The 27,993-nt window shown below is 36.9% G+C and overlaps 3 protein-coding genes across 4 annotated transcripts; 1 reads left to right on the forward strand and 2 right to left on the reverse strand.

Moving 5' to 3' along the window:
- Positions 1 to 131: 131 nt before the first annotated feature.
- LOC137575772 (SAM50-like protein CG7639) lies at positions 132 to 19,029 on the forward strand. 2 transcript variants are annotated; one of them, XM_068288464.1, is made up of 5 exons: positions 132 to 224; positions 17,271 to 17,772; positions 17,827 to 17,938; positions 18,005 to 18,566; positions 18,633 to 19,029. In XM_068288464.1, exons 2-5 carry the CDS (start codon positions 17,276 to 17,278, stop codon positions 18,782 to 18,784), a joined length of 1,323 nt encoding a protein of 440 aa, XP_068144565.1. In that variant the 5' UTR covers positions 132 to 224; positions 17,271 to 17,275; the 3' UTR covers positions 18,785 to 19,029. The 2 variants fall into 2 exon arrangements, with proteins under 2 accessions (XP_068144565.1, XP_068144564.1); XM_068288463.1 differs by lacking the exon at positions 132 to 224 and adding an exon at positions 13,966 to 14,148.
- On the reverse strand, positions 12,605 to 13,848 carry LOC137576663 (putative uncharacterized protein DDB_G0268590). The gene is made up of 2 exons (XM_068289900.1): positions 13,524 to 13,848; positions 12,605 to 13,465 (listed from the first exon to the last, which is right to left on the reverse strand). Exons 1-2 carry the CDS (start codon positions 13,761 to 13,763, stop codon positions 12,704 to 12,706), a joined length of 1,002 nt encoding a protein of 333 aa, XP_068146001.1. The 5' UTR covers positions 13,764 to 13,848; the 3' UTR covers positions 12,605 to 12,703.
- On the reverse strand, positions 15,176 to 27,336 carry pcs (parcas). Its single transcript, XM_068288462.1, has 4 exons — positions 26,842 to 27,336; positions 17,159 to 17,221; positions 16,909 to 17,086; positions 15,176 to 16,846 (listed from the first exon to the last, which is right to left on the reverse strand). Exons 1-4 carry the CDS (start codon positions 26,890 to 26,892, stop codon positions 15,633 to 15,635), a joined length of 1,506 nt encoding a protein of 501 aa, XP_068144563.1. The 5' UTR covers positions 26,893 to 27,336; the 3' UTR covers positions 15,176 to 15,632.
- Positions 27,337 to 27,993: the final 657 nt, after the last annotated feature.

Raw genomic sequence — 27,993 nt, forward strand, 5'->3', positions numbered from 1 at the left:
TTTGGCTGTAAAGCTCATTTGAACTATTCTTAAATAAATATTTTATAACTATTTATCGCATTTTTTGGCTTTGAATACTCATAGATGGCGCCCTCTTTTTCAATATCTTGTAGATCAGGAGGAAGAGAGAGAAAGAGAGAGACAAAACTAAATGAGTGATATGGATAATAATTACTTTGAAAGGGTATATAAAAAGGACTAATCCTTTGATGATCAACACTCAGGTGAGTTGTAATAAACATGAAAATAATTTGAGCGAGATAAATAAAAAAGGTTTATTTTCAATTGGTTTTAACTTATGTAAGTTTATGTTTATACAATCTATAAACATTTTCATTAGCCTTAACTTATGCATCAATATATTCTTAGAGTTTTTACCCCTATATGGCACTCAAAAAACAAACTTCATTGGATTTTCCTTGTACTATGTCAACTTCGTACAGCTAAAGTACCACTATGTATATTCTCAACTTGTTTTAACTTCACTACTTTACTTTCTTTTAAGAAAATTCGTTAAGAATTCAATTTGTAAAACAATTACACCCTATATCGTTTTTTTTTAATACTTTGTTCTTCTTGTTGTGGTTTATGTTGGTTAAAATTCAGGAAAAATTAATTTCTAAACATAATCTCAATATGTCTCTCTCTTTCTTTTTGTGTGTGTGTGCGTATAACTTGTGTTGTTTGTATCTCTCCTGACGGCTGGGAATGACACTGATGCTAGCATGTTTAGTTAGTTTCCCCTTAGCGAATGCTACACTTTATTTTATGCTACAGCTACGGCTCGTGCTCTATGCTCGATGGGCCTTCGCCTCTTCTCTTCCTTCTTTTTTAGTTGCCCCCCGCATCGTCTCCTAACTTCGCATAATTACGCGCTTATTATTTTCGCCAACTGTCTCTGGCCTCAGTTGGGTTAGGCTTTTGGCTTTCTCTGTGTACATATGTATGTAGGTACTTTTAATTTTATTTAGCTTTTCGTGTAATTGTATTATTTGCTTGATTTTATTATTTGCCTGTAACACGCGCGCTTTGCACCCATAATTAACCAAATAAATAAAATATATACTAGTACGTACCCCAAATACTAGTGTATGAAAAGGGGAGTAACAGTTTTTCGCTTGTCGAATTAGGTTTCGTTTTTGGTGTGCCCCCCAGAGGTCCTAACATACGCATACATGAGCCAGATAGGAATTGCCATGACAACAGCAAATTAAATGGCTGTCATTTCACTTAGCTCATCTTTTTTTCGGTGCATTTTATGTATTAGTGTATATGTGTGTGTTTTTTGTGCATTTTGTTTGTTGGATTACTTATTGGCGTGTTTGCAAATTCGGTTTGTCAAATTCAGTTGGCTGGCTGTGTGTTTGGCCATCGCATTATGAAGTTGTGAGCATAACTAATTGAAAAGCTTTTGTTGCTTTTGGCGCTTAGCGGATTTTGCAAAAAGTTGTTGAAGCGGCAGTGGACTGAATTTGCGGGTTGAGGCGAGAGGACGGCATTGAATGACAGGGATATGAGTGGGCATGGCAATGCAGTTAAAGTTTGCAACTTGCCTTTCTTTTTTATTTTATTGTGATCGAAGAGATTAGTAGAACAAAGTCATTAAAAGATCTAAAAGTTAAGTTAAGCATGGAATGGTTAGGCAGCGGAGAAAAAAGAAGGGGTGGAAGCTAAGTAGATTTCAACTACAGTAACTAATGTAGTAAGATAAATATCATACATTTAAGATAGTTTCTGTTCCTTAACTTGTGTGTAAATTGTAAGCCCACCATATTTACTCTGGTATACTTACTTGTCAATAAATATGTTCATTTACATCACTTTTCTTTAGGACACACAACATATTGGCGTTCATTTATGTATATGTATGTAGGTAGACAGGTAGGAAACTGAGAATACTCTGTTGAAATTCAATTGCCTCTCCGTTGGTGTCTCGCTTACCTTGAATAACCTTACACAAATTACATTTATTTAAGTTCCAATTCCATCACATCAAACAATTTCGGGGACCAAAACCTTCAAGCAACAATTGCCCATCTAATTCACTCAAATGCTTCTGTTTCACTTGCTCACCGACTGTTACCTGTTCACCTGTTTTACTTGGCGTTCCAGCAGCAACTTAATCATCAGCATTGACGGCGACATCGTCATCGTCATCATCGTGATTGAATTCGGTCTTGTCTTGCCTGGCGGCACAGTTAATGTTGTCTGATTTCATTAGCCAGACCATGACCTAACACTTCTCTCCTCTCTACTCTCTCGCTCCCTCAAAATGCGTTTTGACATTTTTCGATTATTTTGGTTTGTTAACCCTTAGAACCATTCAAGTGGTCAATTTTATAATCAAGTACTCAAGATGTAGAACGAAAAATGAGAGCTCTACCTGTTCCTTTCTTCGAATTTTAAGTAACTAATTCATGTAATATATATGGAACTTTGTACACCTAATGTCTAAGCACTTTTAATAAGAATATAATTTCAGATATATCTATAAAATATAGATTCCACGCCTACATATACATATGTAGATGTAGTTATTAGAAATAACTAGCTTACCCGAACCTGCAGAGTTAACTATACTAACTCAAAGTATCTTTACTTAAATCCTCAAATAGAATGAAAGCCTCTCCTTTTTACAAGTTAAGAGAAAGTAAAAAGAGACCTGTTCATAATTAAATCGTAGCTATCGTCTTAGAATTAGTTCATTTGCTAGTTTTCATTTCGCTCTAATTTCTTAGAATAGCTCTTATAACAAATTAAGTTTCGGTAATATTTTCTATCTAGTTTCGACTTAAATTTTCGTTTTTCATAGACCTTTTTTTTTTGACAAAGACCTTCCCAAGGTTAATGGCACGTTAAGTTTATATCTTTACGTTTTCCCCACCCGCCATCTGTTTCGCACGCCAATTAGTTGGTCGCCCCACCTCCGGCTCTAGCACTTTGTCCCCCTCCGCCATGTTCAAACTCGAAAAAGCGTTTTAACATGAACTTGAATGGTCTTATTATTGGTTTTGCTTCGATTTCACTTCGATTTTTCCGATTTTTTTTGGGTGCCGTTTTTTTGTTGTTGTCTATTTGATTGTCAATATTATTGGACCACCATTCCACCATCCATCCAATTCAAAGTATAATCGTATTTGTATTTATATGTTGCTCTTTATAGGCATGAATTCGATTCGTTTTTTTCCCACACTTCCCCGCCCCTTTCTCACTTTCTGTCTCAATCTCTCTCTCTCTTTCTTTCATTCTCTATCTATCTATCTCACTACCCGCAATTCTTGTTGTGGCTAATTTGCTTTTATCATTGGCATTAAATTTTATGCTTATGTTTATGCTTTTTTCTAATAAAAGTCGCAAAGAGGCAGTGCAGAGGAGTGGGCGGACAAAACTGATGGGCTGGGTGGATCCGAAATTGAGACACTGTTGTTGATGCTGTTGTTGTTGGGCGAATTAAATGGAAATGGTGTTTGTGCATTTTAATGGGCATTTGAGTAGCAGCAGCTGCTGCACAATCAGAATTAGAAAGAAGGATTAAGAACCTCCTTTTTGCTCTATGGATAAAGTGTGGCCATTATGGCAAACTGAGTAGCGTATCATGCAAAGAAGGAAAAGTAAAACCCTAATAAACTTGTTTGTCTTTTTATTCGATTAAATGTTTTAAACAATAAACTGACAATTTTTTTATATTGGCTTATGTATTATTAACAATACCATTTGTTTATTGCAATGTTGTTTAATGTTTTAGTTCATGTGCTAGTCTCTTACTAGAATACATTTACATATTTAAACAAATTTTATCTTCCCTATTTCTCTTACGCTAAAATACCAAATCAATGTGATTGGAATTATAATTTATATATCTTTAATGCTTATGTCGACAATTTCTGCGCACAGCTTTTTCTGATTTCACAATAAAATTATGGAACGGTTTTGTTTTTAATTTGAATTTCTTGTTCTGGTGACCGATCCCCCCCTGCATATATGTACATATAATTAAATTCCCTCCTCCCCCATCGTTGTTTCATTGCATTAAAATTTCAATTGTAAATTGTTTTGGCTTTTCTTGCTTTTTTCTTTTTCGCTGTTGTTCTTGTGACCTATCAGTGGCAACAAATAAACAAGAGTCTCCTTTTGGGCTCCCCACACTCTCCAGGAGGACTGTCACTTGGTTTTTTGTATGTACGTATTTGTGTCATAAAAACAGCAACGCATAACTCTCATCTCTCAGAAATCTGCTCCAAAAAACCCCGCCCAGGCTGTGTCTCCTACTTCTGTTTACCCTCTGTGGTGGTGTTGGTGCTACTTGGTTTTTTATGCCACACCTCGATGCAAATCATAGCCACATCTGACGCACATGTGGCACGTAACAGACACAGACACAAGAGAGAGAGAGAGAGAAAGACAAGCGACAAGCTCCATGTACAATGCTAGCGACGTTGTCGTGGTCGTTGCAGGATTTGTCTGTTTTGTGATTCTGCCCCAGCACCCAGCCCCAACTCCTCCATTTCTCATTCCCACCCCCCTCTCTGATTCTCTCCAACAGCTTGGCCTTGCTATGACATTTTGTAGGCGCTATGGCGTGCGAAATTGTAAATTTTTCGTCTGTCCCCATCCGCCCGCTCACCATCTAGGGTGTTAGTCTCCTGCGTCTTCGACTAATGTCCAAGTTCGTCTTCAACTTGTTGTTGTTGATGTTGCTCTTCTATATATGCATTATTAAGAATATACTCAGCTGTCAGCAAGTGAACGAACGTCTGGAGTCCCAATCTCTGGCTGCTATTTGGCTCCCTTTTTTTTTGTATTGTCTTTTGGCCTCCCGCTCGCACTCTCCAATCCATCCCTTCTACAGTCTGTCGTCTCCGTATTCCATTCTGTACTGGTTTACTTTTTTTTGCATTTTTGAGCTTCCACAGACGTCGACAATGCTGCAACCTCAAATAAACTCAATTCCGAATATTTTGGCGCTGTTTTTATTTACTTAGCCGTCTTTGTGGGCGAATTGAAGACGAAGTGGCTAAGGCACTAAGATGGCTTCTACTGCTACAACTACAAGAAGCCCCTAGCATTGGAGTGCGAGTATTTTGGCCAGCAAAACCAGCAAAGAGATTTTCCATTCGAGAAGCTCTCCGCAATGAAAGCGATTGCCATCTTGGTTATTATCTTTTATTTTGTGGCATTATCTATGGTATTTCCTATTGGATTTCAATAGCTGTGGATTCAATGCTTTAACAAGAATCAGGCGACACAAATTAAATGAATAAAAGCATAACAAAGGAAAAATGCACAAAACTATTGTATAAAATATATTCAAATCGAAAACTAACATTAGAAAATGTTGAGTTGAGTGGATTCAATTCAAAAGAAAGACAACGAAATTATGGAGACTTGACAAAACAAAGAAGGAAATCGAAACCACAAACTGTTTTGATTCGTTGTAGCAAAAAAGAGCAAAGGAGAAAAATTAAAAATTACTTAGTATATGTATGTGCGTAAGTAAAATGTCCCATTCTTAACGGGCAGTCAATTATTTGGTTGGATTAAAACAAAAACCATTTTTAATTTTAGACTGTTTTATAACTAAATATACAACTAACTCCACTTATATTAATTAATTAATTAGTTAATTTTAAATGACAACTAAAAAACTGACTGACCGAGAAATGAGTTCAAAGTTGTCCTCTAACTCCATGCATATAGTTTGCCTTTAAAATATACCAATCTGGCAAGTTAACAAAAATATGACAATTTCTGAAAGGGAAAACAAAAGAAAAGTAAATGTAAAAACGTGAAAATAAACCACAAGGCGATTCAAATAGACAGAGCAGAGAAAAAGTAAAGCAGAAAGTGAGCGCTTAAAACGTTTCTCAATATATACGTTTATACATTTCCCTTGAAAGCATTTTACAACTGCTTAGCTGCTATCAGAATCAGGTGCTATTGGGTGGCTTTGACGTTAATGACCGTAAACTGACAGCTGACTTCCAGCTATATACATATATATATAGCCAATTCAACTTCTTTGCCTCTCTCTCTGTCGTTTGTCTGACGTTTCGTACGTGCTAAAAGTTTTTTGCCTTGCGTCTGCCTTTTGCTTTTGAGTTTGTGCTTGACCTGCTGGGTTAAAATATAAAATAAAAGGAGGATGAAAACCGGAAAAAAAAAAAAACAAAGAAAGAAAACAGAAAAAGAAAATTCAGTACTTTTTCTTCTCTTTCATATTTCTGCTGACAAAATGAGGGAAAACGAGTGAAATAACTGACACTAAAGTTGGAACGGAGGGGCACGTAGGGGGGCCGGCGACGTTTTTACTATTTGCTTTTCATTTATTAGAAAAACGCGAATGCAACTTCCGCTCTGCAACTGATATACACACACACACACATGTTCACAAATATTTGCAGTACGTGGGCTGAACACCTTTCAGGGATCTCCCCTACATTGCCTGTTCACCTCTCCACCATTTGCACTTGTTTTATACCATGTTATGGTTTTAATAACCCACACGATTTTCTCCTCTTTTTTTTACTCTCCACCATCGGTCAACGTTTATTTAACCAACAACAGAAATTGCCTTTGGGAGGAATAGTGGGTGGCGTGAGAGAGGGGGTGGTGGCAGAGTTCAGGGTGCCAAACGGAAGTAAAAGAAAACCAAATGTCGACAAATTTTGTCGGTTTTCACATGCTTCCAACATTGATTTTCAATAAATACAATCCGATATATGTATTTCGCATAACCTGAACATAACAATATCATTTGCCGGACTTCAAATAAATGGATTTAATAAGCCTGTTTTTTGAAGATTTCTCTGAGATTTCTATTGAAAACACACACAAAACGTCGCGACGTTCATTTGACAAAAAACAACCAAAGCCGAGCATTCCAAAATTTAAATTGTAAACCAGTAAGGTAGCAGTTCTGGTTCGATACCGCCCCTTCAAGCCTTTCCTTTTTAGTCGTCATTTACCACTCACCATTTTTTGTTGCCTACTTTTCGGATAAATATTTAACAACACACTAATGTATGTTCCTGTCACGTTCATATGACTAAAATTTATCTTAAAACACTGATTGCGAGTTGCGAGCTATCTAATTGAAGTTAGAAAACTTTTATGGAAAGTTTTTATTGCATATCCCAAGGCTTGAATTTTTTTTGTACTCAGCTCAAAGTCTTAGGTTCGTTCTCTCACTGTGTCAATTTGACCAGTTGAGCCGGAATCAGAGCAGCAGCCAATATTCCGCTCATTTATTGACCATCGACAAACACACACACACACATCCAGAGATAGAGACAAAGAGATTGCGGATAGGAGAACGAAGTGATGGCAAGTCAAGTGAAATTGCTATAAACGATGAACCAACTCTTTACCTTAACCTGTCCTTTAGCCACCCACACACACACACAAACATATCTCAAACTTCTTTCCCATTCGCCCACTCGCTCAGTATTGACAGAGTCAGAGGCTTCGGGGAAAAAACAAAAAAAAGGAAGACAATTGCAGCTGCTCTCTCACTTCCTTTTTTTTTTTGCTATCCTTTGCTTCTCGTGATACTACACGGGGGCTTAGAGGTATAAAGGCACAACAATTGCAGGAGATCGTCAATTTCCTGCTTACACCAACCATCGAGCGAGCAAGCATCGTTTCTTTCTTATACCTCTCTCTCTCTCTGTTTATGCCCTGCAGGCAACTTGATTACAAAGCAGCAAAAGACGAAAAAGGCAAAAATCAATAGGAAATGCAGCTAAATATTTTGCAAACTAAAATAATTGCACAAGGCCCAAACGTAGAGGAAACGATTGAAAGAGAGGAAAGTAAGAAAAATCAAATATGAAATTTTCACAAAAAAAAAAATAAATAAAAGAAAAATTTCAACTCGTTCGACTACTACTCTTCATGCAATTCTTGTTGGCCAGGGCAAATGATTTAATTAAAATCTGAAATTGAAGCTCCACCAACTGACTGACTATTTAGGGGAAAGACGAGGAGGCAAGGATGGGACTGTAGCTGTAAGAAAGGAGTAAGAAAATGAACAAGAGCAGAAAAGATAGTGCAAGTCGAGATCCAGGTAAACTTTCTTTTTGACTTTTTCACTTTTTCTTTTTCGGTGTGTATGTGTATGGGAAGGTGAAAAAAGTTTTGCCAACTTGTTAAACAATTTTCGTATATATTTTTCGACAAGTTTTTGGCTGTTAAAAATCTTTAAGATACGACAAGCCAGCAAGAAAGAAAGCTAGTTTATGCGTCTGAGTTTTCCTTGGCTTGGGTCGTCTGTCTATGCCAGTAGCAGACGGTAGCCAATCCTGTGAATCCTCAATCCACTATACCATATACTATATGTATAACATTATACAACTGACTGGCAACTTTGGCCAGACAATTTTTCTGCTGCTTTGCATGTGCCATGACATGGCAAGGAATGGTGAGGCTGGGTAAGGGACCCACCTAGTCAAAAAGTTACAGCGGGTAAGCATTGGTCCTTTTGCTCTCACCTTTTCGGTGTCTTTTCCTTTTCCCTTCTTTGCAATTGAATTTAGCCAGCGCCAAGTCCTTGGCTGGCGCTCGTCCTTCCCCAAACATGTGCACAGAGATAACACTACAAAAGCATAAAGTGTTCGCTTAAAGTATAGCGATATCAATAATAAATGGTTGGCCAGACAGTCAAACAGTTAGCAAAATAGTCGGCAATAGTCAGACAGCCAACCAGCCAGCCTGCTGCCAACAGGCCAACGCCAAATACAAAACAAACTAAACGAACAATTTTCCGAAATAGTTCAAATATTTTAATAAGAAGGTTACACACACACACAATATCTATTTATATACATATATTAAGGGCTTTATAGTAAAATAAATTGATAGCTTAAATAGCCCTTTGCTTGTTTTTAGGGAAAATTCCTTTCAATTTTCTTCGTTTTTTAGCTAGCACCTTAAATGGGTCAGTCCTTGCGGAGCATAATCAATATGAATTGCCCTTAAGTATTGAATAAATTAGAACGAAATAAGCCGTTGAAGTGTCTGCACAAAAAGATTCCGAGCCACTTTCTAACTGAATAATTGGATCAATAATGTTCTCAATGACAATGACAAGTCTAATTTTTGGTTAAAGAAAAGGTTTTCTTCACTTTTTATGAAAATGAATCGTTGTATTTATCAAGCAAACAGCGAAAATAAATTACAATTTGAAATTAAGTTAGGACAGAATTAAAATTATATATTCGCATAAAAAGAATGTTGTCCTTTAAAAAAATCAAAATAAAGTTCCTTCTATAGGGGATCGCACAGTTTTGAAACTAATGCCTCTAATTTAAAAAATTTTAAATTAACATTGAATTAAAGGCACTCTCTAAAAACAAAATGTGGATGATGTGGGTTCGTGCTTATATTTTTTTCTTATGTTTTTTTTTTTTATAACCTAACTTACTTAACAAGAACACAAAGTGTCAACGAAGTCTGACCAAGACCAGGTACAGGCCAAGCACGAGAAGGAGCACATATTGTAGTCGAGGCTAATTCACATTCGGCGAATGTGCAGCACCGCACAAAAGTGTAACAACAGTCACTGAGGGGTAAAAACCTAAGCAAGTGTGATGCTACCTTTTGTCTCGTATTGTATTATGACAGCAACTGCACCTGAAAGTATGCAGTGATTCTCACACTACAACTAGAAGGGCCATCCAACCACCCAGCATTCACAGCCACACCCACCCACCACACCCCTTTCTTCTTGTCGTCCCACAAGTTGGATCTAAAAATTGTAAACAAAAATGAAAACGCAGGACAATGGCTTGGCGGAGCGGCGTTGGGATGTAGCCGGGAGAATAGTGTTGCAACGCTGGGTGCAACGAAGAAACGTTTTGGCATGCCATGTGTTCATTGTCCAAGAGCTGTTCATGCATGAGCACGCATTCTGGCTACGCTCTGCAGTTGGCATATCAACTGGTCGGACATGGTGTAAACACGTTTAATGTTGTTGCCATTGCTGGTTGTGTCTGGTTCTGGCCAATGCTGAAGCTGCCGATGTTCTAGTGCTTCCAGTTGCTGTTCTACGGTTCTACTGTTGTTGCTACGTTTAATTTAATCTACTAGCCCAGAGAGCTCTTACCTTGACATGGTCTCGCTGTTGCCTGCTGACCCACCCATACCCATCACAATTATTCGTTCTTTCCTTCTTGTATGTGAGTGAGACTACCGCAAGTCCATTTAACTTAACTTGGGCAGAACAAGCTTCTACTAGCTAGTGTGTCCTAGACCTGGCCCAGGCATCATTCAAAAGCACACGACGATGACGATGACGACGACAACAACGAAGTGCAACAAGGAAAGATGGACAAGTATGCGCATGGGGTGTATGTGTGTCTACCCTACAAGGCATCGTAATTTGCATGGTCAGCATGCAGTTTTGGGGCTTGCACAGAGTGGCAACTTCTGCCTCTCTGGTCTCTGGCTTAATTGCATGCAGCAGCAGTAGCAGTAGCAAGTATCAAACTAGCAAGCAATATCAGCATCCCTCCTCGCATCTCTTTTCGCCAGCACCGCCTCTCGCCATCATCATCATCAGTTTTGGGCAACTTCATCCAAATTGGACATACACTTTGTTAATGCACAGCGATACTTTTCACTTTTCTTAAAGCCTCAACAACAACATCAGAGACAATAAGTGGCTATAAAGGTAGATAGACGTAAGTTTCCATCGAAGTTTGTGTACTCCTTTAACTTTAAACTAACTGGAATGCTTCAGATCTGTGAATTTTAAAGACTTAAAGGAATAGTTATTCTATTAGTTTGTTGGTGGTGGCAAGCTTAGAGCAATTTTTAAGGATCCTTGCAGCCCTTGCGAGAGCATGACGATTCCTCATTTGCAATATTTTATATCAAATAATAAAACCCCTGACTTAATTTAACAAAGGAACAAAACGACAAAAAAAAAAAAAATCAATGCCATTTGCCACTGACTTTTGCAATTTTTATCCACTTTACTTTTACTTCTGTCCAGGTGATTATATTGCAAATATCTGGTTGTATATCGGGCTGTGTGTGAAGTGCACGTGTCTCGTATATAAAAAACAAACGCTACAATAAAAGGAGGAAGAGAAAATGTAAAGAAAAAAAATAACAAGGATATCTTTGCACAGGCAGCAGGGGAACATTGCACAAGTGCCGCGACACGCAAAACATTAAAAGGCCAACTCTTTTTTTGCCTCTGCGCGTTGGAGCCCAAATCAGGACCCATATACATATATATATATCGTAAACATACATACATATACATATGACAAGCAACTGGCAAACACAGGGCAAGAAAAAAATTGCAGAAATTGTGTAAAACAAATGGTGCAATGCCATGTTTTCTGCATGTATGTAGGTTTTTTTTTAATCTTGTTGTTCCACTCAAATTTTCCATTTTTTAGCATGCGAATCATTTGCAAGCGATTTAATTTCAATTGCATGGGCGTTAATCAACGACAATGGAAAAAAAAATGAGAAAAATCAAAGTGCAGCGAAACGAAGGGCACAGAAAAGCGCTTTTGTTAAATCACAGAAATGAAATAAAAAACAAAACAGAAATTATTAATGATGGACATGGAAAATAAACAAAATAAGAGTTCCGACAAATCGAAATTTGAAATTGCCTCCACACAAAAGTATCGACTTATCGATTTAGTAACTCAGCCGGAAGTGCTAAGGACTGAGTGAAAATTGAGCCGGAAGTGCCAAGGCCAAGGACTGAGTAAAAACTGAGCAAGTCCTCATTTAAAAAAAAAAAATGTTTTCTGGATGAATAAAACTGCCATAATGAATGAAATACAGTATTTCATGCCAAGGGAGTGCAGAATATTTACTATATTTTATTATTCCGATACTCGTCCTTAAGCAGTATGCAATGAAAGAAACGAATAAAATAATTGTAAATCATCGGATTAATGGATGTTTGAAACGTTGGATGTATGCACTTAGTGTGATTATTTAAATAACGCCCTTTAAAACGCCTGCGTTAAAATAAAGCATATTTCTTATTGTCAATTTCTATTTCGAAGTTGTCGATACAAAATCCTGTGGGAAATTGAATTTTAAATTTTATATTCAATATACTGTATCCTGTATACTGTATGTATAAAATTCACACTTTTTAAGCTTTTTTAAGTTATAAAATATGCTTTGCCGGCTCGAGGTCAATTCTTTTGAGAATAAATATAAATAATATATTTTTAATGGTTTTGCTTCGAACTTAAAAAAGAAGCTAACATCGGCTATGCCGAAGTTTGTATACCCTTGCAGTCCTTGGTAATAATAATTTTACATATTCAAAATTTGTTTTCTGCAACTCAATTCATCAATATACAAACAAAACAATTTTACTCTCATATTAAATAGAGCTATATTATATAGTGGTCCGATCCTTATGGTTTTCATACTTTATTTTTGCCGGGTAATAAAAACCCCCCGAAAAAAAATTTCAGCCCGATAGCTCTTAAGACGGCTGAGTAAAACGCGTACGCACAGACGGACGGACAGACGGACGTCTCCTTCTGTGCGTTACAAACATCTGATCAATTTTATAATACCCTCTGCAAGGGTATAAAAACATTAAAAACTTAGTACTGAATCCAAAACAATTTAAAAACAAATTATATTTTCGACATTAACACTTTTTAGAATACTTATCACTATAAATGTGAGTGGTTCATCTAGATTATTATTATTATTACTTATTGACTTTGGTGCATTTTATACCTTTGGATTGTAATTTACGCATTATTTCTAGAGTTTGTTGGTTTTTCACGCCGTTTTTTGCCTCCGGTGCGGGTTGACTATTTAACTGGGTACTTCCACGTTTGACCTGAACGCCACAGGCAAACAGCTTGTTTAAGATTTCTTGTGTACCGTCGGCGGGTGGGGATTTGGTCACTACGGCTTTCGGTACCGGTGTAGATGTAGAAGATGGTGTAAATGTAGTGGCAGATGAAGATGTGGTGGATTGCTTTGGTATCGTTGATGGGGCTATGGGTACCGATGTGGGTTTTGCAATTATTGTGGGTGCGGACGAAATTGTTGATTTCGAACCTTTTTGTAGCGTTGCTTTCTTAATGGCTGAAATCGCAGTTTCTTCACTACTGTTAACACGCTGCAGATCTTCCTTGAGATTGGGCACCACAATCACCTGTTCTGGATTTCGTTTCACCTTGCTTGTCTTGGTTGAGCTGGTGGAAAGTTTTAATCGCTTCGGTGGCGTGGGACGATCTGGTGGACTTTTACCCTTGGCTTTGGGTAAGTTTTGAATTTCTTTTTTGTCTTCCAGAGCTCTTTTGTAACTTCTGACTCCATTTTTGTTGGTTTTCGGTTTGGTCTGTGGCGGCTCTTCATCTGTATACCACCGAGGATCTTCCAATTCAGCCTGCCAGTCAATATCATCTGATATATTACTTAAACTTATATTTTTTACTGCATCAATGTCATAGATTTGCAGCTACAGGAAAACAAAATATTTGAGTTAATAAGAAATGCTCATTAAGGTTTAATCTCACCTCTTGGCGACCTTTAATTAGTCTTGTCTCTCGGTTAGCCTCATCGTAGCACAGCTGATCTGTGGGCGTTAGAATATGTTTCACGCCAGGACAATTGTCCAAATGTTTTTCATAGGTCTCGAATGTAATAAAGTGGCCACTGCAACTCCGGCAGAGCATTATCAGGCGCCGATGCTCATCGTATAGGATATCGCCCAGGCGTATAGCAAGTAGACTCTTAAATTTTCGCCCACGATTCATTTAATTTAGCAAAAATAAGGCGCCAAAAATTTATGTTTTGCAAAAGAAACAAATTTTTTGTTGTTGTTATTGGCAAATTCGATAGTGTTTGCTAATGCGAAAAGTGTGAATATCCGCATCGCGTTAGCCAACACTAAAAAACCTGAAAAATACTCCAAAATGAGCAGATGGTATTTTTCTCCGCGAACGGTCACACTTTGTTGTTGTTTTTATGTTGCGTTTCGAGCCGCGTGCGGGAAAAATTTGTGAAAATTAAATATCGGTGCTTACGCGGCGCGGTTCAATACGATCCCGATTCGATTTCTATATATTTTCTACTTAGTTCCTTACACTAGTCAAACAAATCGCGAATTGTGTTTTTAAACCGAAGAAAAAGTACTTACACGTAAGTGAAGCTGCCCGACTTTTGGCCGCCCAGAGCTTACATAATTTGAAGGCGACAGAAACAAAAATTTCTTTTGCATTTGTGAAGTGCATAATGACATCATCCTTAAAAATTGAAAGGCTGAACTATATTTGTTCTGATTTGTAAACTAATTTTGGGACGGACGATTATGACATTGTTTGTAAATGTCAAAGAACCTAATGAAAATCTCGCGTAATCGAAACGAAAATTGTTGTCGCTATCTAAAATTTAAATGCTATTGATTATTGTATTTCCAAACATAGTTTATGCTGTGTATTAATTGAAGATTGATAATTCTTCTCTTCTGTTTAAAAAACAATAACAAACAATAACAATAATCCTTATTAAATAAATTATTAAAATAACTTGACAAAAATCGTTCATAATTGTACTTGCATGTGTGGGTCAATCGAGACAAGATTCTAGAAAAGGCCTTTAACCAACTGTTGCATATTTACCTAAACAAATCCTTTATTTTGTTAATGCAATTGCATAGGCTGATTAACAAGATTTCTTTAGAAACATTAGGCAAATAAGTAGACTTTAAACTGAACATTTAGCCAATTAAAAACAAGGAATATAATGTTGAAATTGTAAGAAACGAATTTTAAAAAATTTGAAAAAGTATTGGGGGAAAACGTTTTAACTTGCAATACCAAAGAAACTTTTGTATTAAAGAATAGTTTATTCCGTTGAAGGCTTTTTACATTCTTTAACAAGAAATCCAAAAAAGCAAAATACCTTAAAAACCGAACAAACTTTTTTTATGATATTTAAAGTTAATTTGTTGCTTTCAATCAAAACCCACTAGTGCAGTGAGCAGCCCGTCGTTAGGGCATAATTAATTCCAATAAACTTCTAAAAAGACAACATTCCATGCATTTTTAATTTTAAATTGTAATTTATTTCCAAATTTTAAATTTGCTTGTTTTTTTGTTTTGTTTTTTAATTCATTACATTATCTATATTTAAATATAGACCTGCTTAAAGATTCATCCAATCCAAATAACTTGTTCTAATCCACCTTTTTATTTTGAGAATAATTCGCTTAACAATCTAATTGAATTCGTTACAATTTCCGTTTCTCTCATTTCGTTTTGTTGAGTGCAAATTGGTGTACAATTTAAATTAGTGAGTTTTATTCATGTATTAGACATTTAACTTAAAGCTGCTTATTTTCTTTATTTCCATTTTTACTTTTTCGGCAAATCACATGAACATTTACATAGTTAACATGGTGTGGGGGCGGGGAGGCTCGGGGAGAGGGAACAAAAATAATACAATAGACGACGTTTATACGAAGTAAAATCTAAATACATATATATATCCATCTAGATATATATAGATACAAAATGGTTGATACGCGACAGTACTTAAATGCGGCATATATGTATATTTTAATTATTATTAATATTATTCATTTAATATAAACAAATTTGATATAGGCTTGTGAGAACTGCTTATTATTCTAAAGAACGTCGCCTCAGTTGTTTGCGTACTCCCACCAAAGCAGCGCTGCTGCGATCTAGCAGTTCGTTCGATAGCCTGGCAAGTAGAGGCAACTCACGCATAGAAACATTTACTGAGGGAAGGGGAGCCAATTGCTGTTGTAATTTCTTTAAGGGAGTGGGCGTGGGGGCAAGTAACTGCTGCTGATGATGATGAGGTGTATGGGGCAAACTTTTGACCATTGGCTCACCCACTGGCTCAGCCTCCACATCGGTGTGACGTTGTAGGGCCTCAGCTCCCAAAGAATCGGGACGTTGTTCTGTTGTTGCTTTTGATTTCAGTTGCTGCTGCCTTTTGGCCACCTCTTTAAGCATCATTAGATGATCCAATTTATCCACAGTGGCCTTCAGTTCATGCTCCCATACATCATTTAGCTGTTGCTGTTGACCATCTCCTCCCTCAATGGGACGTACAGCCAAGATTTTTACTCTCTGACGCAATGCCTCCAGATCGGATTCGTCGACAATGCCACGTAATTCACTTGCTCCCGTCTCATCGTAATCGCAGGCATCTTCATCCTCATCTTCTGTTTCGTTAGCTTGACTGGGCTTACTTGCATCTGCTTCTGGTAGAGCAGCCGCTCCAGCTCCTCCGCCCAATGACATTTGGCTGCCTGCTATGGAAAGATAATCACACTTCTCCAATTCCATTTCAAAATCTGGCAAAGATGGCAAAGCACTAGATGTGGGTGTATTAAGTTCGGCTCCCACCCCAGGTTCTCTCATGCCCGGCGGTGGTGGTGGAGAACCACTTAAATCTCCACGTTGCCTATGTATATCTTCACTAATCCTCTCTAGATTACGTAGGGCCCGTGAGTACGTGCTCTTGGCAGTAGCCACTTGCTGTTGCAGCTCGCCTATGCGATTTTTTTGAGTCTGCAATTGATCCTGACATACTTGCTTCTCCTCGAAATAGGGCCGCGACTTGTTGATACTTCTACGGAAACGGTCCTCCAACTGTTGCAGTTTCTGTTCAGCGGTGTGAAAGAGACGAGTGCGTCGCTGATGCTCGGCATGGCAATCAGCTTTCTGGGTTTCGGCATCCATAACCTTTTGAGTGGCATGATTGAGCATCTCTTGCCAGGCATTATCGAATTGCCATTCATGCGAGTTGGACATGAAACGTTGCTCAGCCAAAGCCACAGTCTCCTTGGCTGCGGCATGGATTTCTAAAGGGATATAACAAAAAGATTTAATGGGTACCAGGTTAAGATTTTGGATCTCCATTTACCATTTGCCCGTTGAAATTTAACTGCAGCCTGTTGGCATTCAACTTGTGCCTCCCGCGCCTTGTCCAATGCCTCGTAATATGGACGAGCCTTTTCAATGCAGTTACCCAATTTCTTGGAAGAAAGTTTCAAACGACGTGTCGACTCATTTAATAAGATGCGAAAGGTGGAATTTGCCTCCTAAAAACAAGAGAAAGGGGAAAATTAAAGGCATATTGTAAATTTGCCCATGATTTTTGATTTAAAACTCACCTCCAATTCAATTTCCAGTTTATTAATCTCATCCGTTGCACTATTAAGATTCTCCAATTCAATCTATAAATAATAGAAATTTAATTAATATAATGTATTTTTCTTTTTTTAGTAACAATGTCTAAGTCCCAGGCAAAGGAACCCAAATATGATCTAACAAAAATATCTGCACGTGTGGACCGTGTTAAGGTCAGCGGATTGCTGCGTACCCACAATGATTATGTGATGCGAGCAGCCGATGGACTCTTCAAAGCTGCCAATTTCCAGGAGCTAATGGTGGAGGCCATGTCCGCAAGATCCTATTTACATGAACTGGGCATTTTCAAAGATGTGAGCGTGCATATTGATATAAGTCGTGGCGCAGATGCCACACCGGGACAGGGTTATGAGGTTACACTTAGTGGCAAAGAATATAGTCGTGTAATGGGTTCAGCTGGCACAGAGATTGGACAAAATGAAGGATCGCTTAGGACCGAGCTAACTATACCCAATTTATTTGGACGTGGCGAGAGCATCTCTTTGCAGGGAACCTATAGCAGCACGAGAGCTAATGATTTGCAATTGAAATTCTGGAAGCCATTCTTTCACACACGTTTTCGCGAAAATCGACCAGAGTAAGTACAACGAACCTTGAATATTGACATGGACTGACTCCTATTTCTTTGCAGAATATCGCTCAGCATATTTCGGCAAACCGATCGCTTCGATATAAGCTCATTTCAGACCACCAATTTGGGTTATGTGGCGGACTTTTCAGTGCATACTATGCTGGGAGTGGATGTAAGTACTTCAGATCGATTCCTCTCTTAAACTCAGCTCCTTAAACAAACTATAATTGCCTTTCAGTTAACCCATTCATTGCAATATGAAAATTCTATACGTGAGTTAAATCTACTCAATAATAAATCGGCTCCATTTGGAATCAGAGAGCATTGTGGACCCAAACTGGCATCATTGTTGCGCTATTCTGTAGTCTATGACAACCGAGATGGCACGGTCTTTCCAACGCGAGGCATTTTATTAAAATCAACAAATGAATATTGTGGTTTGGGTGGCAATGTGGCCTATGCCAGCAGCACAGTGCATGGTGAGGTGAATGTTCCTCTCATACCTGGGATCGTGGCACAATTTTGTGGCCGCGTGGGCATCATGAAGGAGACAAAGAACACCACACAGCTGCCCATCAGCAATCTATTCTACTGCGGTGGCCCCCTGACCCTACGAGGCTTTAAATATGGCGGCGCTGGACCAGTTATGGAAGGCACGCCAATCGGTGCTCAGACTTTCTGGTGTACAGGTGCCCATCTCTGGGCCCCATTGCCCTTTGCTGGAGTCTTCAAGAGTTTTGCCAACAATTTCCGTCTGCATTTCTTTTATAATTTCGGCAATAGCAATAATTTTAGTACAGGTAAGTCAAGAAAACGTTTCACTTCTCTCGCATCTAGTAAGAGAATGTTATTTTTGTTTTTTTCAGAAAATATGCGTAGTGCTTTTGGAATGGGTCTGGCCCTCAAATTGGCGGAACGAGCAAGAATTGAACTCAACTATTGCATACCTGTGAAACGACAAAATACCGATAAAATCTCAAATGGTTTCCAATTTGGCATTGGCTATGAGTTTATCTAATCGAAAAATGGATTTGAGAGCGCCATTAGAGTCACAAATAAAAGTCCCTACCCCACCACACGCAGAGAGACTTCTACCTTAACTAGATGCAAGTCATATTTAATTATTTTTGTTTGTATTTCCCATTCGTCAAATGCATTTGAAAAATTTCCTTAAACAAATTGATTTAAGTAAGCTTAAGAATCGTGTACATAATACTTAAAGACATTAAAACGAGATTGTAAAACGATCTGAGAAAAAAGAAATATGAGGTGCGTTTTTACAAAAAGAGAACTTGCAAAAAAAGTATAAGCAAAAACACAAAAAACTTAACAAGACGTACTTTTAAAAATGTAGACTAAAATTGCAGTTTCTTTTTGCAATGTATCTAAATTTTTTGATGCTTATCTTTTGAAGCATGAAAATTGTTAAATATATTTTATTCAACCTTGTTTTCAAAAACAATTTATTTGCCGAAAGCGGAATTAAAATTATAAATTTGAAAAATGTTAAACTAACTAATTCTAGTACTCGAAAGTACTAAAATAGTTGGCTGTAGTTTATAATGTCAAAGTAGAGAATAACGCGTAATGAAGTTCACAGCGTATACTCCGTGGTGTGAACAAAACCTTATGCTTGATATAGCCCCAAATGTGGAATCAGAAAAATGCATTTCGAGCAGCAAATTTCAGAGTAAACCACTGTGGGGCAGAGAGGAGGAGTAGGAAATTCTTCAAAAACACAGAAAATAAATTTCTATTAAAAATTGTCTTTGCCGAAACGCGCCTCGCGCCTCGACCGGCATTTGAACTCGGCGGCGCCGGCCGTTGTTGGAGGAGGAATAATAAGACGGGCATCTCAACGCTCAGCGCCATGCTGACATTATCGAAACGTGCTTACTAAAAGAGCATATAAAAACAAATTCAAGGGAAACATGAAATGTTAACGAACTATCGAGGGTAGTTACACTGTGGCGATTTTGGATACTCTTTCGAAGAGAGAAAAATATATTCATTATGTGACGATAGATGCCCTCATATACATTTTTCCCACAAAGTTAGGGTTATCAAGTTATGCCAGGCCCGTTGATTCAGGTGACTTTTCTGTTTTTTTACAGTTTGCTGATGTTTCGTTAAACAATTCCCATATGCAAGCATGTTGGATGTTGTTGGTGGGAGGCGTGTCGTGTGTATCGGTTCATGGATCGCTAAACAACAGACGAGCGGACGGCGATGATGTTTGGTCGAAAAGCTAAACTGGTTTTAATTATAATATTTTTGTGTATGTGTCCCAGTTAAAACAGTTCTCCGCATACAAAGGGCTCTGAGAGCCTCCCTTTTTGACCATCAACATCTCAAACATGGATTGATTTAAATGCCAAGAGCTCAAAGAGAAAAAAATTTAAAACTGGTTTCATGAGGTTTAAAGTTTTTTCGAGTACCTTTGCACCGGGGAAACCAGTTTCAAGTTGAACTTTCCTGGAATTTAGTGCTTAAGTTTTGGACTTTTAAAAAGGAAGTGGTTTTTCAACAACTTCTCTTTCTGGCTGTTGGCTGTGGCTTTCTTTCCCATTGGCAATTTGCCTAACTGAAATTCATTTTTCGGTTGGTTAAATAAAAGTTTGCCAACTAATTCAAGTGTGGAACATGCAATAGACAGACACAATGCACAGTTAACAGAAAATAACTTTGTAATGATACACCCCCAAACAAAAATAACAACTTCATTTGTTGGTTAGCTTCCCCTTTTACAGTGTGTTCAAATGGCCTAGACCTGTCATTACTGTGGTTACTTTGGCTTAAAAAATCAGTAATCTATCCAGTGCCACTGAGTATTTGCATATGCCCGGCTTAAATAATTGGCCTTATGAGCTTTATGTTCTTTAAAGTTTCGAGATTCGTTGTTTGTTATGAGCGTAGTCCAGGAGGCTCTACTAGAATATAGACCACTCCTTAAGTAGTGGCGGATGTACAGTTCCTTAGTTAAAATTGACTGGTTTCCATTTAGAATTTTTAATATGTAATGTTTTATTTGCATTAAACTGTTGTTGGCACCTAAGAAGAAAGGCATTTTCGTGGTAAACATGCTGTGCCTTACATCGCTTGTAGCCCACAAAATTGTTAAGTAAAGAGTCTCCCGGAGTGATAAACTTGACAATAAACTGAAGGAATGTACATACATATGTACATCCATTTTTGAAAAGTCCTATTTAGGGCAAAAATATATTTTATAAATTGTTGATCGCTGCAAGCTGACGAGTAAATAGGTAAACAATTTTTTTGTTTTGTATAAAAGTTTAATTTTTTCATGGCTCAGCCAAATTGTTTAAATATTTAAGCAATGCGATGCATATTTTACCACAATAAACATTTTTTTTCGAGAAGCAAGAAAGATAAGCAAAAATTTTTTTCGTTCTCAAATAAAGAAATTAAAATCGAGATAAACAATTCGCAGCAAATTGTTTGGCAAATGAATAAACAACATATAGAGAAGAGGTCTCTCTTTTTCTTCTATTTCAATTTTCTCTTTCTCTCTATTGTTTGAATCATCAGTCGACATGTTGGGTGGGGAGGGGATCGGGTTTGAGGCAACCATCAGGGTCAAGTCAAGTATCAAGCTCAAATGCTAGCAAAACACGCAATGTACAGGTCTTCTCCCTCTTCTCTCTCCTGTTAGCAATTCCTTGAAAAAAGGGTATATAAAAAGTTGAGTCATATATGTATAAACTAAAAATAGGTAGGACGAATGTGTCCTCCAAACAAGGAGCGTTATTGTCTACCGAAAGATGTCATATTAATACATATGTACATATGAATGTGTACATATGTATGCTTACAGTAGGCTTGGGTAACAAAAAATCATCATCAGACAAGTAGACGCCCTTTTGATGTAATAATAAAAAGAATACGTTTATGATTACATTTGTCAGATGATGATGACGACGTTACCAGCTCTTGGTTGGTGTTCTGGGTTTTAATTTCACCAGAATTACAATTAGAAGTTGACCACTTTTTACTAGTTTAAATGGAACCCATTTCCCTTTCGAGTTGAGCTTGCAATCAAAGAATTTCGAACATTTATTTATTTCCACGCCTTTTTTGGAGTCGGAATTTAAAACTAAACCACTTCTAAAATGTTTACATACATATGTATGTACTTTTAAAATAATAATATGACAAACAAAACTCAGCGAAAAGTCCACAAATATGAGCTTGCAATTCATAACTATACCCACCCTGTGTATGTGTGCGTGTGGCCGTTGGCTGTCCGTAAAAAAAAAGGCCAAAACTAGTTTGACGAACTAAAGCTAAAACCGTGGCTGGTGGCGTGATGACGCTGAGACTCTGACCTGACCTACATGTAACATAACGTGATGATGGTGGTTGTTGTTGGCCAACTCTTCTCATCCCTTCCCTGACATTTTCTTTTCCATTTGCCCATTTGCAAAAAGGAAATGCGAACTGTAATGGAAACCTTATTTATTCATCGATTCGCGGGGGTTTTTCCTTGCGTAATTCATCTTAGGGAAGGAGGTTGATGCAGAATAGGACATTCAACTCGTAACGATTTGCGTCATTAGAAAACTACTTGGGTAAGCATGTACAATAGTTGAAACCAGATCAAACTTTACTTCACTATTTTACCCCCTCTAGTTAGGTATTTTGCGCAACCCGTTCAATGAAGTTGGTTAAACTTGAAAATGTTATGTAAATCAAATTAAAATAAATTGTTGTAACAAAATGGATGACAAAGGTTCAGCCAAGGGGTTTAAATCTCTGTTAAAAGGACAACGACTCAATAAAAATATGTAGGGAAAGTAATTTGTGTCTTTCCGAGTTAGTATTGAATTGATTGAAACTGCAGTCCTGTGGAGTACACAAAATAACGTTTACTAAAAACTAAAGGAACACCACTTAATGACTTGTTTTAAGTAGTCGATAACCCATTGCAAGAATTTAAAAAACCTAAGTAAAACCTTTTCAGAAAGACTATAAAAAAAAATATGGGGAATAATTCACGTCAATTGAACCCTTCCCCATCTTATGGGCGGATCTTGCCCTCAGACACGAACACTTGTTACGTCGTCTACATTTGTATTTATAGATTAAAGAATGAAAAACCTAAAGCCAAAACAATTGTAGGAAATGTTTTATAAAAATAAAAAAAATGTCGATTTCATTCAACTGTGACTTGCACTTACTAACTGGCTTTTTCTTTCACCCCTCGTCACCCGAGTCTGCTGGCCTTAGTCTGCGTTTGGCAAGCGCAAATTCATCAATCAATGAGGCATAAATGAAATGCATTGCCTCCAATCACCAGATGCCTCCATAGACAGTCTTGTCCCCGCTTCACATGGTGGCAAACGAGCAATTTGAATTAATTGGCATATTGGCATAAACAAAATTATTTAAGTGTGCTGTTTTTGCTATCTTATAGTGAATATGAGAAAGTATTCGATGTCATTTCCTCCTCAATATGTGATAAGCAAATCTTATCGCTCTACAAAAACAACTAAGCACTAATGACTATTGAGTTTAGTTTTGTTTTGCGAATTGCATGATAAACTTTTCTTATGAAAAATTGTCCATATTTACAACATCTCTCTATGACGATTTGCTTTCTCTTAAGATGGCTTGACTAACAATTAACCTTTTGACATAGAACTAGGTAAGCCTAACCAATTGTTATGATGCAAGCAGGTTGAAGAGCCATTAAAAACAATTTATATACTGAAAAACGAAAGTAGGCCAACAAGAAACCGGAACAATTTTGGTTTTAATCATGATTTCGATAGTTACTGTATAGTAAGTGTTGAAATATTGTTTTTCATTTGACTTTTTATCCTATTCTAAGCTTTAAGTTTCAAAATTGAAGCCCTTTTATGTTTATATTAAAACAGATTTACAAACAAATCGCTTCGTGCGAAACGGTGTTTATGTTAATTTACAATAACTTGGAAATCGCAATTATAATTTGTAAATGTAATTATAGTACGACCATTGCTTCCCCTCCATTTAGCTTTGAGTCATCAAACTTATCTATAGATATATAGAATCATTTGACTCGGTATATTTATTCATTTGCTTTATTTTTGGTGTCAGGTTCTCTCACCTTGCCAGACATTAATTTGTATTAGTCACTGGGCTTGGACATGCTTGCCTTTTTTTTTTGTTGTTGATAAAAGTTTCCTTTGGTAATCTAATTATCAAATGGCACAAGGCTAACAGAAGGTGGAAACAAAAATAAACAATAATAAAAATAATTATTAAAGATTTAAGTTTATAAACTATTACCACATCTATGATAAGTTTCGTGACGAAGAAAGTCGACTAAAAATAACGAAAAATAAATAAAACCCCAAAACTCTCCCACAGTGCTTTTTATTTTCCTCACTTTTAAAGACTCGACGAGGCGTGTGGCCGATTTCGGATGAGTATTTTGGGATAGAGTGAATGTTTGTGCCAGGGTGAGTAGAGGTAGTGGCAGAGGGATACCCCGGGACCGCCTGGTTAAAATTTATTGTATTAAAATCAGATTAAGTAGCTAGAGTCTTGGGAAAAGCTGATATTGATGATGAAAAGTAAGGCATTTTATCCGAATTCAAGTCTCAGCTGTTCATACTCTAGTTGACTTTTCACTAATCCTCTAGTTTTTCCCCATACAAACAGGGTATTAAAAAATCATCATTATCTGAGTACTTATTATACGCAATTACTTTTGTTACTATTGTTGTATAAGCTGAACAGAGAGAGAGAGAGAGAGAGAGAGAGAAAGACGAAAAAACAGCTGTCACTTGAAGCAAAAAACTAAATAGACTTTGTGTTGGCATATCGCATTATTTTAGCTTTGTTTCGTTTCTTTGCGTTTTGTACGTCATCGAGATACTTTTCGTCTTTTTGTTGTTGATAAGATTTTGCAAAAAGGTAAAACAAAAACCGGACTTTTTTGCTCTAGCTTGTTCTCATTGATAAAATGTGACGAAGAAACTGAAGAGGAAGTCAAGTATAAAACATTTTCTATATATTATAAATATTTTTATTCGGCATTGGCATTGGCAATTTGTGTTTATTCTCAAATTTTGTTTGGCTGCTGTTTTTATGTTGCTCACACACATTTTTCATGAAATTTTTTCTGTCCGATTAAATCATTTGATTTTCAACGATCGAAAGCGGCATGTGATGTGCCTTTCTCTGGGATCCCCCACTGTGGAAGAGGTGCTTGTAGGAGCGATGAAGGCGGTTTTGAAATTTTCTCTCTCTATTCTAATAGTTCGGCGTATATAAGTAAGCCCAAAGTCATTAATGGAATGGAAATCACTCCAAAGAATACAAGTTGTTAACGATTTTTTCGTATAATGGTTCAAATTGTCGAATGTAATACTTATACATATCCCTTTTATTGGCAAAATCTATTTGTTAGCGTTGGATAATAAGCCTTTAAATGTTAATCTCTCTAGGAAACTTACACTACATATTTGTCTACACGTAAGTATGTTCATATTTTTCCAACTTTTACCTGATAGGATCACATATTGGAAAAACCAAAACCATCACCAGACCTTAGGAAATGCATTGATTCTGGCTAAAACCCATAAACTTCCTTTTTAATGTTTTTCATATTATTGTTTAGGGAAATTCCCGTCCAAAGTTCGTGAGATTTACGTGAATCTGCGAGAATATGACCAGATGGAAGCTTTAACGACCGATTGACTGCCAAGTAATCTAATCAAGTAGCTTCTAAGTCATCCTCTTACGAGTTTAGCATCAAGAACCCCTTGGATAATTGCAAACATTTAACTAATAGTCCAGTCTTAATCGAAACACAAGACCTTCTCTTGGTTTATTTTCGGTAAAGATGTGCCGATTTAAAGCAGTGATATCTACATATATGATTTATGATATTTCACTTAATTGTTTGTCAGAGTTTCATAATTTTATACTTTTCGTTTTGTTGCGTAGCTTAAGATTGAATAAATCTTAATTTATGCAAACTGCGCCACGGGCTATGAACTCAAACTCAAGTCGCACATGTCTCTCTCTCTTTTTTTCTCTTGAGAAACAACAAATTCTGTGTGTACGATACAATCATCGCTTCATTGACACCCTGTAGTTAATAACTTATAAGATGTCATAAGGTTGGAAAATCTCATTTTGATGAGATTTTGAGGAAACATTTGTAAAAATTACAAAAAAAAATATTGGACGAAAATGTTTGGATCTAGAAAACCTTTCTAATAATTTTTTACACTAATGTAATTCTAATAATTCTAAAAATGGCATACTTTTAATGATATTTAAATAAAAAGTTCGCTTAAATTCTGTCAAAGTTTCTGTGGGACGAATACAATATATGTAACTTTATCAGCAATAAGGTTACAAATCTAACTAAGTAAACTAAATACTATGTAATATGTACAATGTACACGATATACACGTTTTTTTACTTCATTATGCAGGTCTTCTAGTTTTTGTTAACAATTCTCTGATTTCGACATCCCCTCTTAACTTTTTGTTGACTAATACAGGGTATCGAAAACAACAATATATGATTTGTTATTGTTATTCGTTGTTGTGTGTTGCGTGTGTGCTTTGGTATTTCCATTTATTAAATTTGTATGCATATGCGACAACAGCCAAGATATTTGGGCTGCTGCACTTGAAGAGGCAATTGGAGGAGGAATACATACATATGTACATATGTATGTGTAGGTGTGTATATACAAATGTACGTATGAATGTATGTAGAGGGCGACAACAAAAGTAAATTATTTAGAAAACAACAAAAGGAGGGAAAAACACTTGACAAGGACATGTCCGTGAAACAGGCTTCGAAATGCATGGGTGTATGTGTGTGAGAAAATTCCTTAAAAGGAAAAGATCAACATACAAAGAGAAGAGGGAAATGTAACAAACAATGTGATTCTCATTCCTGTTCAGAGGAAAAAATACAACAATTCGCATTAACAAGAGAGCAAGCGAGAGAGGGAATAAACGTACCAAGACACTACCTGGCACTTTGCGTCCACAAATGATAAAGGGGAGCGGGGGAGACCATCTCGATTCCTCTTCTTTTCTTACCTGAATCTGCGGGTCCAGCTCGCTGTCTTCAGTGTTTTTAGTGTTTGACATTTTAACGGAATTTAGTTGAAAAATAAACCTCTTGCCCTTCTTCGTCTACGCCTACGCCGTGCCTCAATTAGGTTTTCACTTTTGCTGGGTGTAATTTGTTGTTGCTGCTGCTTTTCAATTGAATGCCATTTGCATACACACATGTGTATTCGTTTGCACAAAAACTGATTATTATTATTATGTAAATTTCACTTTGCAAATTTTGATTGTTTCAAACAATTTTTAGCATTTTTTCTCTCCTTTTTTTCTGCGTGTTTTTCTATGCCGTAGTGACTAAGAGAACAAGGGGGTGAGAGAGAGTATGACTGCGCGTTAACTATTGTCTGTCATTCAATATATCATTAACACCGGACCTTAATTTAATTATGCATTTCACTTAATTTTTTTCTTTTTTAAAACTATCCTAAATTACGAGACACGAACACCCACGTCCGCTCACCTTAAAAACAACAACAACAATAAAAAACAACAACATGGCGAAATCAATTCGCTCGGCGCGACGAATTCGCCCTAACTTTTTGGCCTCTCGCCGCATTTTTTTCCAGCTCCACAGCCAACGGCAAATTCGCTCTGCCAAAACGAAATTCGCTCAGCCAACGAAAATTCACTCCACCAGTGTTCACAAGTTTAGAGGAGGAGAACAATCGATTGGACACTATCAACCTACAATCGATAGCAACATCCCTTTTTCATATCGCTTTTTGAAAATACGTATCTTTAATATGTATATTATAAATTCGATATTGTGTCAATCATTTTCTTGAATTTGTTTAAAATAAATTGGTAGCCGAGCTATACTATAATAAAAAAAAAAATTTCGTAAATATCTACTTAAGCTACTAGGGGCCAAAACGGCCTTTAAGTACATAGTAAACATATACTAAGCATCAGTTTCAGCTGAATGTATTGCCAGTAGTAATTAGTGATAAAATGTTAAATATTTTTTGCTGACCGCGCAGCCATAACATTTCATTCACTAAAAATGGTCTTATCAAATTAAAAATAAAAGCAAAAGCCTAAAAATTAGATTGACGTCAGAATCAGTTTGACACCTCCATTTAAATATTGTAAACTGAACACAAAAAGTATTTAGTTCACCTG

The sequence above is a fragment of the Drosophila tropicalis genome, unplaced genomic scaffold (assembly GCF_018151085.1).
Source record: "Drosophila tropicalis isolate 14030-0801.00 unplaced genomic scaffold, ASM1815108v1 contig_593, whole genome shotgun sequence".
Classification (NCBI taxonomy): Eukaryota; Metazoa; Arthropoda; class Insecta; order Diptera; family Drosophilidae; genus Drosophila; species Drosophila tropicalis.